The 15,474-nt window shown below is 48.9% G+C and overlaps 1 protein-coding gene across 1 annotated transcript in view; it reads left to right on the forward strand.

Annotated features, from left to right (window-relative positions):
* LOC137796002 (novel protein similar to human membrane-associated guanylate kinase-related (MAGI-3) (MAGI-3)) overlaps positions 1-15,474 on the forward strand; it is a 131,014-nt gene that overhangs the window by 94,259 nt on the left and 21,281 nt on the right. Inside the window, exons 3-8 of the mRNA XM_068593631.1 lie at positions 1,619-1,738; positions 7,886-8,092; positions 9,939-10,107; positions 12,823-12,902; positions 14,190-14,247; positions 15,393-15,474. The exon at positions 15,393-15,474 is cut by the window's right edge and continues 25 nt beyond it. Of these exons, the coding sequence (XP_068449732.1) occupies positions 1,619-1,738; positions 7,886-8,092; positions 9,939-10,107; positions 12,823-12,902; positions 14,190-14,247; positions 15,393-15,474 (716 nt within the window). The remainder of the gene's footprint in view (positions 1-1,618; positions 1,739-7,885; positions 8,093-9,938; positions 10,108-12,822; positions 12,903-14,189; positions 14,248-15,392) is intronic.

A 15,474-nucleotide genomic window follows, 5' to 3' on the forward strand; every position in this document is an offset into this window, starting at 1 on the left:
AAAATAAAATATAAGAACAGGGTTGACAGATATATACAAAATAAAAATTACACACACACACACACACACACACACACACACACACAATAGGATACTGCAATGTGTATTAAGGAAAATTAAATGAAAAGTAAACAGAGTATATATTCTCTATTAAATCAGACTGATGGCACTGCGCTGTCTTTTTTTTCTACCCAAAATGCTTTGCAGGGGGAACGCTGCTGAAAAAAATAGATCACAGGGGAACATCAGCGAAAAAAAGTTGAGAACCGCTGACCTAGAATATGCGATTCAAGATTTTAATGCAACAACTTGGCAGACATGTCATGCATGGTCAATATGAAGTACAGTTTGCAGAAGTTTACAGTGAGGATTAAAAAAACAACAACTCCTGATCCAGGAGTTTGTTCTCCCAAAGTTTCTATCTCTGTGTTTGCTTCTCCTTCTTGGCCGAGCTGCTGCTGCTGCTGCAGGGCTCCTCCGTCCCGACACTGAAGTCAGGTTGATGTGAACATTTCAAAGCGCCTTCTCTTTTTTCCTCCTCGAATCGACCGGTTGGTTGGTGTTTCTCAGCCTCCGTCACACCCTCGCACCCGCTGTCCTCCCCGCGACCCCGCGAACAGGACTCGCCGTGGCCCGAGCGAGCGAGCGAGCGAGCGAGCGAATCTGCCCCGGAAACCGCGGGCGGCAGTACATTTAGGTGACAGACATTGTTATGGGACGTAGCTGTGATGAGTTTTTGCACTGTGCGCTTTTGTTCAGCCGTCCGTGTAATAAATAACTGCTGTCCGGGCTCCCGAAGGTTATTTTCTATGGACTTCGCCGGTTTGGTGGCACGCCACTTAATTAGCCTTGAGTGCAATAATAGCACAGTCCTGCTTATTTATTCATGGAATATGGTTTACATAATCCTCATGCTAATGTAATCATTTGGTGTCCATTTGTGTCGTGTGGATATTTAAACTGGGAGAGGGGGGGGGGGGGGAAATAAATAAATAAAAAATCTCCCATCAGTGTGGAAATAGATCGTGGCTTCACCACAGGAGCGAAGATATGCACAGGATGTGTCATTTACATTGACGCTGGCCTCCGTGACGGGGAGCCTAAACAAATCCTGGAGGTTACGCAACGGATTGCTGTCAATTTTTTTTCACCTCCACAGTTTACTCGTCAGCTGTAGCCTGTAGATACATCAAGAGCCTCCCAATAATGACTTGTAGCTGCAGTTACTCATAAAGGATTAAATGAACACCGCCGCAGGCCTTCATCAATTATCCATCTGTCACAGGATGGCACCGAGGTCTTTTGGGGGTTTTTTTGTTGTTTTTTTCGTTCCAAAATGAGATATCCGCCTTGTACAGATCGCACAAAAAAAACACGGTTCTGAAGCTCGATCCTTCGTGTCTTGTGAATCGTGAACGAGGGAGGTCAGTCGAAGATGGTTTGATTTCAATAAAGAGCTGAATGAGCGTTATTTTGCTGTCAAGGCAAAGACAGAATACAAGTGTAGTCCTTTCACAAAGCACATCGTGATGTAACGTCATGACCTCAAAGCTCTCGCCGCTGCCCTCAAAACACGTCGCTTATTTTTCTCTTTTTCTTTTTTTTTCTTTCTCACCAGGTACCACACGGGTTCCCCGAGATACAGAAGTTCCAGGAGTGGACTACAACTTCATCAGCGTCGGAGACTTCAGGATCCTGGAGGAGAGTGGGCTTCTCCTGGAGAGCGGGACCTATGATGGTGGGTACCGCCTCCACCTTAAGAATACAAGCGACCTGCATGTGTGCGTGTGTGTGTGTGTGTGTGTGTGTGTGTGTGTGTGGCCACGGGCATTCATGTGCACCATTCACTCTGACAGCTCTCCATAATGGAGCGGCTGTAAGCTTGATATTCACAGTCACCGTGAGTTACAGCCTGCCTGGAGAAATGCGACAAGCGGGACGAAATGTATTGATCAGTGAGACATGATTAAAGGCTTGTTGGACGTGACAGTCAAATTAGCAGCGATACTCTCCTGCCTTCAGATGGACTCCACTGTGCTGCTCCTCCGCACTGTCTGCAGAGCGGGCCGCCCAAGTATGCAGATTTTATATTTAAATATAAATGGATATAGGAGAAATCCGGACAGGGGTGTAACTTCTCTTGACAGCAGCGATTGAACTAAACCTTCCATTTATCCCAAAACCTTTTTTTTATTTGCACGCCAGCTTTTTACAACCGTAACCAGCAGAGGATGACAGTTGTGGTGCGCAGGTTACTCATTTTATTGCAGGCATTCAAACAATTAGGTTGCTAAAAAGTGATTTAGAGCCTGAGCCACCATTGTAGGCCAACGTGTGTGAGTGTGTGTGTGTGTGTGTAGTAGACCCTTTTACAGCCGACGACATCGAAAATATGCACACGCAACGTTGGCAATGGCCCAGTCGTCCAAACAAATCAGCGAGAGCTTTAAACGTCGAATGAAACCTGTTAACGCATCAAAATGTTGCTGCATGTTCGTTTGTCAGAATCAATATTCCAAAATGCGCCGGTGGTTGCTCGTAGTAAATAGTGGCAAAGTAATAAACACTAAATACTGCGTATTTAAAATTGACTTTTATGTCCTGTTTGTGTTTTCAACAGCAGCCGTCACTTACGAGCACCCAGAATGCATTTGGCTGAGAGTCACTAGTTAGCGCGGTCCTTTTTTAAGCCGGAAAACACCAGCTGTGTCCTCGAGGCTTTGAGCTATTAAAAGGTGTTGACTACCACTGGACTGATCAAACAATTGTGTTCCTAATGCTAATTTCTATAAGTCCATGTGATGGTATTTAACATCCTGTACACCATGTAGCATACTTGTAAGCACCACAGCTAGCATAGTTGTAAGCACCACATATCGCATAGTTGTAAGCACCACAGCTAGCATAGTTGTAAGCATCACAGTTAGCATAGTTGTAAGCACCACAGCTAGCATAGTTGTAAGCACCACAGCTAGCATAGTTGTAAGCACCACAGTTAGCATAGTTGGAAGCACCACAGCTAGCATAGTTGTAAGCACCACAGTTAGCATAGTTGTAAGCACCACATATCACATAGTTGTAAGCACCACAGCTAGCATAGTTGTAAACACCACATATCGCATAGTTGTAAGCACCACAGCTAGCATAGTTGTAAGCATCACAGTTAGCATAGTTGTAAGCACCACAGCTAGCATAGTTGTAAGCACCACAGCTAGCATAGTTGTAAGCATCACAGCTAGCATAGTTGGAAGCACCACAGCTAGCATAGTTGTAAGCATCTTGTGACATGAATGCTCATATAATGTCTCGCATGGTGTAACGGTAAACGCTAGGTTCATCCAGCAAATATGTGTATATATCTGGCCACTAAATATTGTTAATGTACTCCCCCCGCTCACTAACAGCACACAGATTTGTTTAGGGTTGCATTAGCTTTAGTGGTCACGCTTTAGTGGACACGCTATCGCACTCTGCCGTACGTCGGTTGCCAAAGCGCGTGTGCGCGCTTACGTGCGTCCGCATCGATTACAAACTGTGAAAGGCTCCACAGCAAACGTGAAAGTGCTGCCAAGTCTCTTGAGATCCTTTCGGGTGTCACCAACACGGAGAAGAAAAAAAATCCATCGCATTAAAGGCTGAGCACTTTAGCTTTCTTCTTCCATTTTTAATTTGATCAAATTGACGTCAGACGTTTTCAAGCTCTAACCTCTGAAATTTGTGAACGCCCTGCCTCTGTGAACTCAATACATCTTCTGAACCTGGTGTGACCTCATATAAACTAGTCAAATAAACCTGCCTCCTCCTTTTCCCTCCTCTCCTGCTCTCACAGACGCGACCAGCGAGCTTTAGCTCACCACAATCAAAATTCAAAACGCTCTAAAGCATAAAATAAAAATAAAAACCGTCTTCGCGCTTAAATAAGCACCTTTCACACGTGTTCATTTGATCCGCATCAGGCCGCAGTAAACATGTCAGTGTCGGCTGATGCTTCACAACAAGTACAGTCATGTTGTGCCCAGTAGGAAGTTTACATAAGGAGGGATGTTTCCGCTTGGGGAACTGGCTGAATGGCTCGTATTTACCATTTCAAACACCTTACACTACAATGAAGCATAAGCACTTGCCCTGTATTTAAAGGTCTTGGAAAGTCAGACGGTCGCAGTGTATTTGTGTCATGAGGGGATTGGAGCGGAGGATTTCTCGCACATTGCGCTATGATTATAGCAATAACATGATAATCTTCCTCTCCCTTTAAGCTCGTTCTTTCTTGCTGCAAATCCAGGCTGCTGTGAAATGGGAGGGGGGGTTTTCTAAATGCTTGATGGGCAACCTCTTGTCGCCTCAATGGACCTTCCCCCGTTCCCATTCAGCCGCGTCTCGTGCTTCCTATATGGATGTAGAATTAAAAGATAAAGTCAAATCCTCATCCGGTGAGAAAGCGCCTTAAGTCTGAGAGTATAGCTTCCACCGGGTGTGCGCGAGTGTGTTTGTGGAAGTTTGTGTGCACAGGAGGGGGGGGGGGGGGCACATCCTAACGCATTGAGGCAGGTTCTTCCAGCGGTCTCTGATCCCTGTGATAGGGTGCCAGTCCCCCTCCCCACCTCTAGTTCCCACACAGACACACACACAAACGCACACACACACGCTGTATGAGCATGCACAGAGAACAAATCTAAGAACTGGAAAAAAAAAAAAAAAAATCTGCTTTGCGGAGCTGCCAAATCGCCCACGAGCCGTCCTTCATCTGTGAGCTGAAGCCAGGTGGGATTTACACCTCCATAAAGAGGTTGACCGTTGGTAGAGAGGGAGCGATGGAGAGCAAAGGGAGGACGAGGACATAATAAAGACGGAGACAGGGTTGACAGAGAGGCGTGTTCCCTGGTGGGAACCACCCTCCCAGGACTGGCTGCGTGCAGATGTGTGGATTAGCTTCTCAAAAGTTGGACGGTTTGAGTGCGCGATCCCCGAGAGAGGACCGAACACTCGGCTGTAGTGAATGCCCTCCCCTCCTCCCCCTCCACCAAATCCTCCTCTCTTCCTGTAAAACCCAGTCAGCACCGAGTGACTGTGCCGCACGGCTGCCGTGGCACAGCGCGTTGATCTCTCAGCAGCACAGTGAACTCGAGGAGGAGCTGCGAGTAATTGGATCGAGGAACAAGATTTTACTCCATTTGCTTGTGCCTTGCTCTTTCTCTTTGAAAGGAGGGAAACAAACAAGGACAAACGTTCCCTCGCAATAGGGCACACGGGTTGCATTTCTTCTGTGAAGAGCTCCTGAATTAGCGTCAGTTTAAAAAAAGCGAACAGTAAGCGAGTTTCACTCAAGGTACTGCGCTAATGGGATTCTTAGCTAATCATAATGGGCTCACTAATAGTCCCAAATGATTTGCCTGAATGCTCGTTATGCTAATGGTTCATGTGTAAAGTATTTTTTTCTTCTTCCCTCCACCTAGATAACATTTCATAGGAGTCATTTAACGCATCATTTCAACACCCTCTGCTTATCAGTCATCCTGCTGTCTAAGCTGATCAGAGGTCAGGACACAGTTTGCATGCATGCTAGCCCGCATGCTAGCCCGCATGCTAAGCCGTTTTCTGTGGGTTCCAGGCGGCTCTATGATTGGTAGCGTACATGCGGCCCGCGCCATGTTGTTTCCGGAAAGGTCCCGGGTCGCCCGCCAAGCAGACACATCAGCCATCTGCGCCAGGCGCTGAGAGCACATCTTTCTGGGCCCTCGGCCTCCCTCTCCAGTCTCGGCGCCTCCGAGGTTCAGGTTGGGTCACTCACTCCGAGCAGAGCAGCCGGACAAGAGCTGAATAGCTAAGTGCAGTGAAGTGCAAGAGTGGAGAGACAGCTGCCAGGAAAATAAAAGTATGCACTTTCATTCTTTCCTCTGGTACAAACGAACGTCTCTAATCTGCAGAATTCTGGCAAATCGAGACCCGCGTCGAAATCTGTTGTTTTGGGACCCCCGCTGTGATAACGAGTCGGATTTTAACGAGGAAGGGAAACAGACCTGGAAAGTGAATTGTCTGCGAGCGAGAGTGCAGTACTCGGCGTGCTGGGTGGACGGTTTGTGCGCGAGTCTCTGGGACGCCGGAGCCGTCTGTTTTTTTCCCGTCGTCTTGGCGAGATGAGAGCGTGCCGGCGGTGACCTCGGGCAGCTCGTGCGTCGTGCCCTTGGCGACGGGAGTCTTTTCGTTACTGGCAGCCGATTGCGCCGCCATGGAATTGCTTGCACGCTCATCAACCCCGCGCGACACGCGGATCACAAGTAACGTCGGACGAGCTCCCCGTGCTCGCCGGCCTCCATGTACAATGGCGAACGGCGCCACAAATCTTTCGCCCGACACGTCGCTTTTTCTTCTTGTTTTTTTTACACACCTCGGTATCTGCGGCACGCATTTATCAGGGGCCGCGAGGCATGTTTGTAAGTAATTAATCACAGACGGAGCGTCTGGCTGATGAATGTCAGCGTGCGGCGGGAGACAGGCGGCGGATTAGCCAGCAGACGCGATCGCTCCTCGCTATCGCGGCGCCCACCCCCCTGCTAATGAAGCCATCTTTGACAAATGCGGATGAGTGTCGCTTAGTAAACACAGGAAGTCGAGCGACAAGGGGAGGAGTTGTGGGGGGTGGGGGGACGGGTTTCATCCGGCCTTCTTCCTCCTCCTCCTCAACCTTCCCGTTGCTTTGAGGAAGAGGAGCGTAGAGCTGCCTTAACCCAGTTTGCTGTTCATTGTAGTCGGCGCGCCCGAGGAGCCGAGGCCAGCCGCACTCGAGATGGCCGCGCTCATCAGAGGAGCCGTTGTGGCGGTACGGTATCGTGCCGCGGAGCTGCTGGAGCGGCTGCGACGCGCTCCTCAGAGCCCTCTGTTTCTTCCCAGCATGCACGGCGTTTTGTCGGCGTCGCCTCCTTTGTGCCGAGCTATAAAAAGATCTGGCGATGGTAAAACGTCGCTCCTACAGTACAGCGTCTGCGTGTTCGCGCTCTAAGGACATCAAAGGTCCACAGTACCGTGGTCCAACGGAAAATAACACGCAGGCTAATTGCATTTCTGAAAATCCCGTATTTCCCAGCAGCATCTCTCCTTGTTCTTTAATTATTCTAATTATACATCGTGATTTCGCAGCGGGCTCAATCCTATATGATCACGTACCGTAAGAGCCGTGGAAATGTTTGACCCAACATATGGATCGCCGCCCAAAAAAACAGAGAGTTGATATCATTGCGTGGAGACGTCCGACACGGCGGCATTTAGCGAAACAAATAATTGTAATAAATGGCAGGGATGTAAATCAGTATGCACATTATTTATAATCCTAATGGAGGTTGAATAATTACTTACACCACGCCTAAATTGAGTTCCACATACTGCTCACCAGCCATACATAGGAGATGGATCACCCCGTGAGCTAAATGAGCAAATAATTTAACAAAGTTTTGCACCCCATCCCCTCTCTTTACCGAGTGCGCTGAGTATTTATAATCCGTAACGCAAGGTTTTTCTTCATTAGGGGGGAAAAAAAAACCAGCAAGCTGAGATTCAGATAATTGCCGTATTCAATGATCAGTGTAATTAGTTGCTGGCAAACTCCGAGTGAAGTGATTTTAATGTTACGTGAGTCATGACAGCCCCGTGGTGCAGTTATTGAGGGGAAACAAAGCGGGGGGGTTTTGAGAGACGTGGAAATTTTGAGCGGAGGAAGAAGACCTCTGCAACGTGGGAAAAAAAAAAGTCCACCTTGAGTGCCGGTGTGCGACGAGGTGGATGATCTCTCTGCTGTCACATGAACACAGTTTATGTCACACTCCTGCACGTTGCGCATGTTTTGACGTCAACCTCTCTCCTTCTTCTCCTCCCATCTTTTCCTCCGAAAAAGGTAACTACTACGGGACCCCGAAGCCGCCGGCCGAGCCCAACCTGGTGCAGCCGGACCTGGTGGACCAGGTGCTGTTTGACGAAGACTACGGCGGCGAGATCCCCAGGAAGCGCACCACCTCGGTCAGCAACATGGACAGGAAGGACAGCGCGGTCCCCGAGGAGGAAGACGACGACGAGCGGCCGCCGCTGGTCAACGGGCTGCCCGGTCAGTAAACGTCACGTCACGTTAAGTAGCGGAGTTTCCGCCGTTCGCCGTTTGTCCTTCCCGGCCTGTGGGATTGCCGCGTTGGGTCGCCGTCACCGTCTGCGCGGAAGACGCGGAGGCTTTCGCCCTCGTTGCACATTTGTTTTGGCGTTCGACGGGGCCCAGCGGGCGCCGTGAGGAAACACCAGCGCTGTGCGCACCTCTCGATCCGTCACATAAAAGGGCATTAAAAGATCTCCCCCCCACCCCCCTCTGAGCAGCTCGATCATCTCTCTCTCTAAGCTCTCGTCCCATCCACTCGTCATTCGGTTGTTTCTGTCGTATCTTGTTTGAGGACGAGCGTTAAATATCTAACCTGTCGGACCTGGTTACGCCGGCGAAGCCGAAGCCGCCGCCGCCGCCGTTTCCGTCCGACTAAGATCAAGCACGGGCAACCGCCCCGGCTCTTTTAAAAAAAAGGACAAATCTGTCCCCCAATGCTCGCGGTTGCGTACTGTGCACCGTACCTGGGTGAGAGGATTGGCGTTCCACACGGTGGTCCGAGTCCAAGCTGAAAAAGCGCTGTTTTTCTTTCCAGAACGAAACATTGTTTTGACAGTCACGGCTCAAAACGCTGCTTGCTCAGCTGTACAAAGGCTTCGCAGCGATCCAAAGTCTGTTTACCCGACCGCTCTGTCACATTGAAATCAAACAGAGGACGGTGCCCGAACATCCAGCAGTTCTTTTTATGGACAGAAACCGGTGGCGAAAATGAAATGACCGCCCGCGGCCGTCGCAGGTTGTAGTCTCAGGCCGGCCATAGATGGGCAGAGTTATGGTGGAATGAAAAAAAAAAAGAAGAGGCTAATGGAAAATGTGAGCTCTAAGTCTCTGAACTCTCCACTGCAGCTTTTGCCTCGTCTTCGCTCAGACTGTCTTTATCATAAACTCCCCTCACCCCACTCCACCCCGCGGTCCCTCTCTCCGTGTACACCGCTGAGTGGACCCGGACGAACCCGATGACCTCAGCTCCCCTTCAGGCTCTGCCCTCCGGCGGCTGCTCACGAGTGTGTGTGTGTGTGTACACGGCTCTGCAAACACACGTGCGTTCAATCTGCGCGTTCGTGCCGTTGAAATGAAACAGAAAAGCGATTTTGGATGCCACGCAAACGGGACTGGAGTGTTTTGGATTTTTTTTTTTTTGCCCCGGCAATTACGCATTCAATTTGAAATACAGGTGGAGAAGATCACCCTGGAAATGCGGCGTCTCGTTGCATCTTTCAGCGTCATCCTCTGCTGCGAGGAGGTTAGCGCCGCGTGAAAATAAAAAAAAAAAGAAGAAAGAGATGAAGCGTTTCATCCCTTTCTACCCGTCTTCTAAGGGAAGGTGTGAAATGCTAAGTGAATTGGGAGGGCCTCTGTTGTGTGTTTCATGTTCGTTCAAGACCCGTTTCTCATTAACGGGAGTCCGTAAAGAAACAAGCGATAGTGTATAAGTGAAGAGTATTATCATTCATAAACCCCCTCGGGCTCAAATGGCCCTTTCTAATGTGGATCCCTGCCTCTATCGTTGCAACCCGCAGGGAGCGTGCATGTACGTATGCATAAGTGTTAACACTGTGTGCACATGCAAATGCCCAACAGCCCTTTGGCGAACACACACGCACACACACACACACACACACCATCCCATGCAAATCCTATGAGTGACACAGCTCTTCCTCCACTCCCCTGCAGCGCGAATGCAACCAGGAGGGCAGAGGTGCTCCTGCAGGGCGAAACCATCTGCTCGGGTTTCTCCCTGTTTTTCCATCCTCACCCTCTCTTTTCTCTCTTTCCCTCTCTCTCTCTCTCTCTCTCGATACAGAGCTGAAAGAGGGGGCGGACTGGAGGAAAGCGGTGCCCAGCTACAACCAGTCCAGCAGCTCCATGGACTTCCGCACGTGGAGCTCTCTGCCGCGCGACGACAGCCTGGAGCCGCTGCCCCTCAACTGGGAGATGGCTTACACCGAGACCGGCATGGTCTACTTCATAGAGTAAGTGGCGGACGCGACCCGCGGGGTCAGGAGAGCTTTTAGTGCGGCAACTGTTGCTCAACTGAGCAATTCATGGGCATCACTGTTTCCCGCCAGCGTCAAATTCACTCTATGTGATTTATGAAATAAAGATGGCGGACGTTTGTGGGTTCCATCCTCTTACAATATGAGGATTATTCTTTGTTCTCTATCTTACGCTGTCAAAAATCACCTCAAAATCACCCTGATGGTCTTGCTTGTCTTTTTTTATCATCTTAAGTGAGTCTCTATCACACCTTTGTCCCAGTGAGGAGGAAAACTTTCATGTATGACGCACACATGGCTCGTTTTTTCAGTCAACAAAAAACTTGCAAAACCAGTGTTAAATGTGCAGTGAATAATCGTCCACAACATCCTCTGCACACATATTTTGGGAAGGCATTTTTTCGCTGTTGGAAACGTAACGAATTGGCAATGCAAGCGAGGGGAACCAGGCCGTTTCCACAGCCAGCAAAGCTGAAGTAGCACTCTGCAGTCCATCATGGACTGCCACGTCTCTGGACGCAGGGAGAACGTAGCCGCTGTGTCGTCACCCGTAGGTTTCAGAAGAGCCGTTGTAAAAGCATGAAGTGGGCACTGATGACACAGCCTGACTCTAGAAGTGGGCAAAGTGGATTTGAGGCGGGCTTAAGTGACGTGGCAGCGGAGACGGCTAGCAGCTAGCGAGCCGGCACCTCACCTGTCACTCAGAGCAGCCGTGTCCCCAGGCCTAATTCAGCCTTAATATTTAAACGTTATGATTGTTTCTGCCCTTTGGGAATGGGAAGATCAGCCATAGAGGAAAATAAACATTTTTTGTATTTTTTTTACCGGGCTGTAAACATGCATTTTCCTGCATTTTAACATGCGGCGCCATGAAAATTGACTCACTTTTGGAGCCATTAGAGGAACTGCAATTTGAGGCACTTCCCCCATGGCTTCACCTCTCAGCACTGGACGTTGCCGCTCAACTACATACAATACATCCCTCTCAGCTCCATGAACAAGTTGAAAATCTGAAGAAATGTTCGCATACATCCTCTCAAAAGATCTCAACGACTCATTGAATCAAACGAGAATTGCATGTATGATCTGAACCGCTTATCCTGTTTAGCGTTCACGGGGTCCTTCACTACCAATAAACATGAATACAACTGTGTGTTAACCTGCAGCTGAAGCTCCTAAACAACTGCAACGCACTCCAGTTGAGGACATTAGTTTGAGAATAGAGACGAGCAGAAGCCGTTGCAGTGAGAGGAGGCGTCAGGTCTACATGCAGCACTGTGTGTTATTCTCTAGCTCAGGTGTAACGCCGTCTGTCTGCCGGCTGATGAAGCAGGAAATGTGGGTCGACTGACGACTCGGGTGTTGTTCCTTATGTAAATCGCGCCATCTTACACCGGCAGCGACGTATGTTGTGTGATGTGATGTTAAAAATGGATGCGCTGTTTGTATAGCCCGATGTAAAACGGCGTTTTATTCACTGCTTGCTGCTTTATGCATAATGAAGCGTAGATGAATGTTTCTGTTAGTGGCAATCAGTGCCGTGAGGTTTGATCCTGTGTGTGTGTGTGTGATGATGGGTTTGTGATCTGCATGCGACACCGGTTACTCATCGCTGAGTGATTGAAGCTCAACAGCAACACGTTCGGGGACCGAGTTCACATGACGAACACATCCCATCACCCCGGTCTAAACTGTATCACGGCAGCATTTTGGGGCAGTGAAATTGTAATATTGTAAAGCATAAAACTTCCCAAGTTCAAACAGCTTGGCTGACTCTTTCTTTTGGACTAACTTCAACACTTTTACAAGTTCGTATTTCACCTGTCGGATTGTTTTTCCTTCATTATGAAGATGACAAAAAAGAAGAAGTGTGATACGCATGATTTGGAGACATTTGTTTAATTTCAAAAACACAGCACAGCGGATTTCCACACGCGTTATTTATTCACACAAAAGGCCTCAATCCCTGAGATTTATGCCAATATAAAGTGTGTATATATTCTGTGTATACATGAGTTAGTGTTAAGGGGTTAAACCTAAATATACACAGTAAAGGGTTGGGCCACGTTGACAGCTCGTTAACACAAATATCTATTCAGCCAATCACGTGGCAGCAACTCAAGTTAATGTAAATATGGTCAAAAATGACCTGCTGCTTAAAAGCCAAATAGATTTGCAGATAGAAGGAATGTCACTTCCTGATTGGTGCATATTATTTGACACAAAGACCGAACATTGTAATCAAGGAGCCTTTCTCAGAGGTGGAGGTACGACGTGTGTTGGTGCTCTCGGTGCACATGCCTCCGTGTGTGTGTCCATGCAAGCCGGTGTGTTTTATTCATAATTGGCTCAAAGCCATTTGTCTCTGAAGATATCAGGAGACCATTGTGCTTTTCTTCCTGATTACACACCCCAGTGGTTCATCACATTTGAGGATAAACGAGTTTGTCAGGTTTTCTCATTCAGAGCGTGTTCTTCTCTCCCCTCTGAAAACGCCGCCTCGCCGTAAGCACGTTAATGTGACAGCCCGACGTAAAAGAAATGGATCGGATCGGCGTCTCCGGTGACTGTCGTGCACCGACGCATGTCACACAGGAGAGTCCCGGCCGTCGTGTCGTGTGGCGCATCCTGTTATTGGCCTCGGCGGCGCTTTGTGGTTGATATTTACTGGCTGCCGTTTGTGCTCCGCAGTCACAACACCAAGACGACCACGTGGCTGGACCCCCGCCTGGCGAAGAAGGCGAAGCCCCCAGAGAAGTGCGAGGACGGAGGTACGTAAGCTGCCTCTCAGCCGGCCGTACTCAAGCACGCGGTCGCTCCTTCAACGCAGTGCTTCTCAAACTTCTTCTGTCGCGCTCCACGTTGGAGGAAGCCAAATGTTCGGGCCCCACCGCCCCGACAACATGGGAACAAAGTGGTCCAACTTTTTAAAACTCCTCCATCCGTGCTTTTTTAATTAATAGATTAAAGAAAATTCAAATCCAAGTCAAGCAGATTTCTCCATCTGATAAAAACTAATAACACGTGCGATCACTTTGTTAAAACAATGCAAATAAAGTTATATATGTGCAAAAAAAGAACTCATATTTTGGCAAAAAAGATTACAAAGGAAGCCGGTTGGACCCCTGTTTTCTCCCCATAGTTTCATGTTGAAGTGCCCTTGAGCAAGGCACTGAAGCCCCAGAGCTTCACAGCAGCACAAAGCTCCTTCATTATTAAGGATGCTAACATGCAGAGAATAATCCCCCCCACTGTGGGATTAATAAAGGATTCTTTAAAAAAAAAATATATATATTTTTAAGAATCTGCACCTCCCCTTGCGCCCCACCTGTAATACCTCTGCGCCCCACTAGAGGGTCTCGCCCCACAGTTTGAGAACCACTGCATTACTGGCTGCTTGTGTATTTACATGGGGGGGGGGGAGGGAATGAACACACACAAAAAAAAGGGGTTAAAACTCCATAACCCTCCTCTTTGAATTGACGTGTCACCTAAGAGTAGCCCTCGGCTCCACGGTCACATGACCTGATTTACCTCGAGCCGGTGGTCTACTTTGAAGAATCCCGGCCGTGGCGTCGTATCCCCAGGACGCTAATGCGGCCTTAAGTGCAGGCGGAGACAGAGAGCAGCCACGGCTGAAAGAGCGGGACCCTTCCAGACGGCTTTTAATGGATTTTTACTGAATGCTAGCTGGTGTGTTGCTTCTGAAAAGCTACTCCAAAAGCTCTCTCTCTCTCTCGCATGAAGAGCTCTCTCTCCCTCCGCCTGATATGTTCATCACGGCGTGACGTACATCAGCCATTCTGGCCGGCCTTGCTTGTTGAAACCACTGAAATGTTCCCAAAAATCATTGTCGGCTTCTTTCACGGCTACTTCCTTATGCTAAACGTCCCCGTCAGGGCGGACGAGAAACACGCTGGTACCCACCGCTGCACCTCGCCACTGTGTTTAAATGCCTAAAACATGCTGCCTCCTCTCTCCCTCCTCTGTCCTTTGCATTCTGCCATCTCGACGCTGTGTATTTGCATCTCTGCTTCACGCTGTTCTCCCGTTTGCAGAGCTGCCGTACGGCTGGGAGGAAATCGACGACCCGCAGTACGGCACGTACTACGTCGAGTAAGTTTTTATCGATCCAGCGGTGCGCATGTATTTTTCCGAGCACTCCGGGCCGCCATTATCACAAACGGTTTGAAATCGTTCTGGCCCACTTGTTCCTCGCAGATGCACACAAGACACAACCCCCGTTTCGCCAGAAGGAGCTAGAGTGCATATTACACTGTGTACATTAGCAGTGGACCGGCATAAATCAATAGCCGTCTAAAAATAAATAAATGGATGTAGCTCACGGCTCGTGTTGTTGCATCTCGGGTGACGGGAACGGTTGGAGATTCTGGTCAGGATTTCCCCGTCGTCTGCGTCGGTGGGTGGGCAAAATGGAGCTCCGCGGCTAACATTGCAGCGACCTGTACGCGAGCGCAACCCGTGTTTGTGTAACGAGCGTGTGTGCAGGATGCGTGTGCACGTCTCTCTGCATATTTGTCCATTTGTCTCTTGAGCAACAGAATTCACCACCCCAGCAGGAAATCAGTGAAACGCGCGGCCATTGTAGCAGCAGTGGAGAGAAGTGGGGGAGACTTTCAAGTGGAATAGATGGGAGGGAGGCGGGAGGGGCGCTGGAAGGAGAGGTAGCAATCTGTTGTGATGAACAGAAAATGGGAACACTGGCGTTGTTTTATTGCTCCGCTTGCAGAAGGATCCCTCCTAGGTATAAGTGACAAGACAGCGAGCAGCGCTCACTGTTTGGACAAGGAGAGTCAGTGACATAAAGATGGAGCTTATAGCTGCCAGTCCTTTAGCTTTAAAATGAACTCACTATGATACAAGGACTGTGGTTTGTATGCCGGGGGGACGACAGGCTGTTTACCTTGTTGTAGAGGAACAGGATGTTGTTGGCGTTCGCGGGAGGGGGAGGTTCATTTCCTTCAATATTAAATTGCTAAAAGCCATCGTTGCTCCCCCCGAGAGGAGGCAAGGCCACCTTTACTGCATGTGTGCTGTGTTTATGAATGTATTCATAATGGCGCCGCTATAGCATCCCGGTATGAGAAGATCTCAGTTCCTTTATAGGAAAGGTGCATGCATAATTAACGGCAAAGAAAAGAAAAGAAAAGTGCGGCGCCGAGCTTAAAACGTCCGAGGTGTGTGTCGTTATGTTTGTCTCTTAAATCTGAGCCTGTGTTTTTTTTTGTTTTTTTTTGCAGCCACATCAACCAGAAAACCCAGTTTGAGAACCCGGTCCTGGAGGCAAAGAAGAAGCTGAGCCAGGAGACGGCTGCGATCCAA

The sequence above is a fragment of the Clinocottus analis genome, unplaced genomic scaffold, assembly GCF_023055335.1.
Source record: "Clinocottus analis isolate CAN_PGR_092001 unplaced genomic scaffold, fCliAna1.0.p SCAF_3, whole genome shotgun sequence".
Taxonomy (NCBI): domain Eukaryota; kingdom Metazoa; phylum Chordata; class Actinopteri; order Perciformes; family Cottidae; genus Clinocottus; species Clinocottus analis.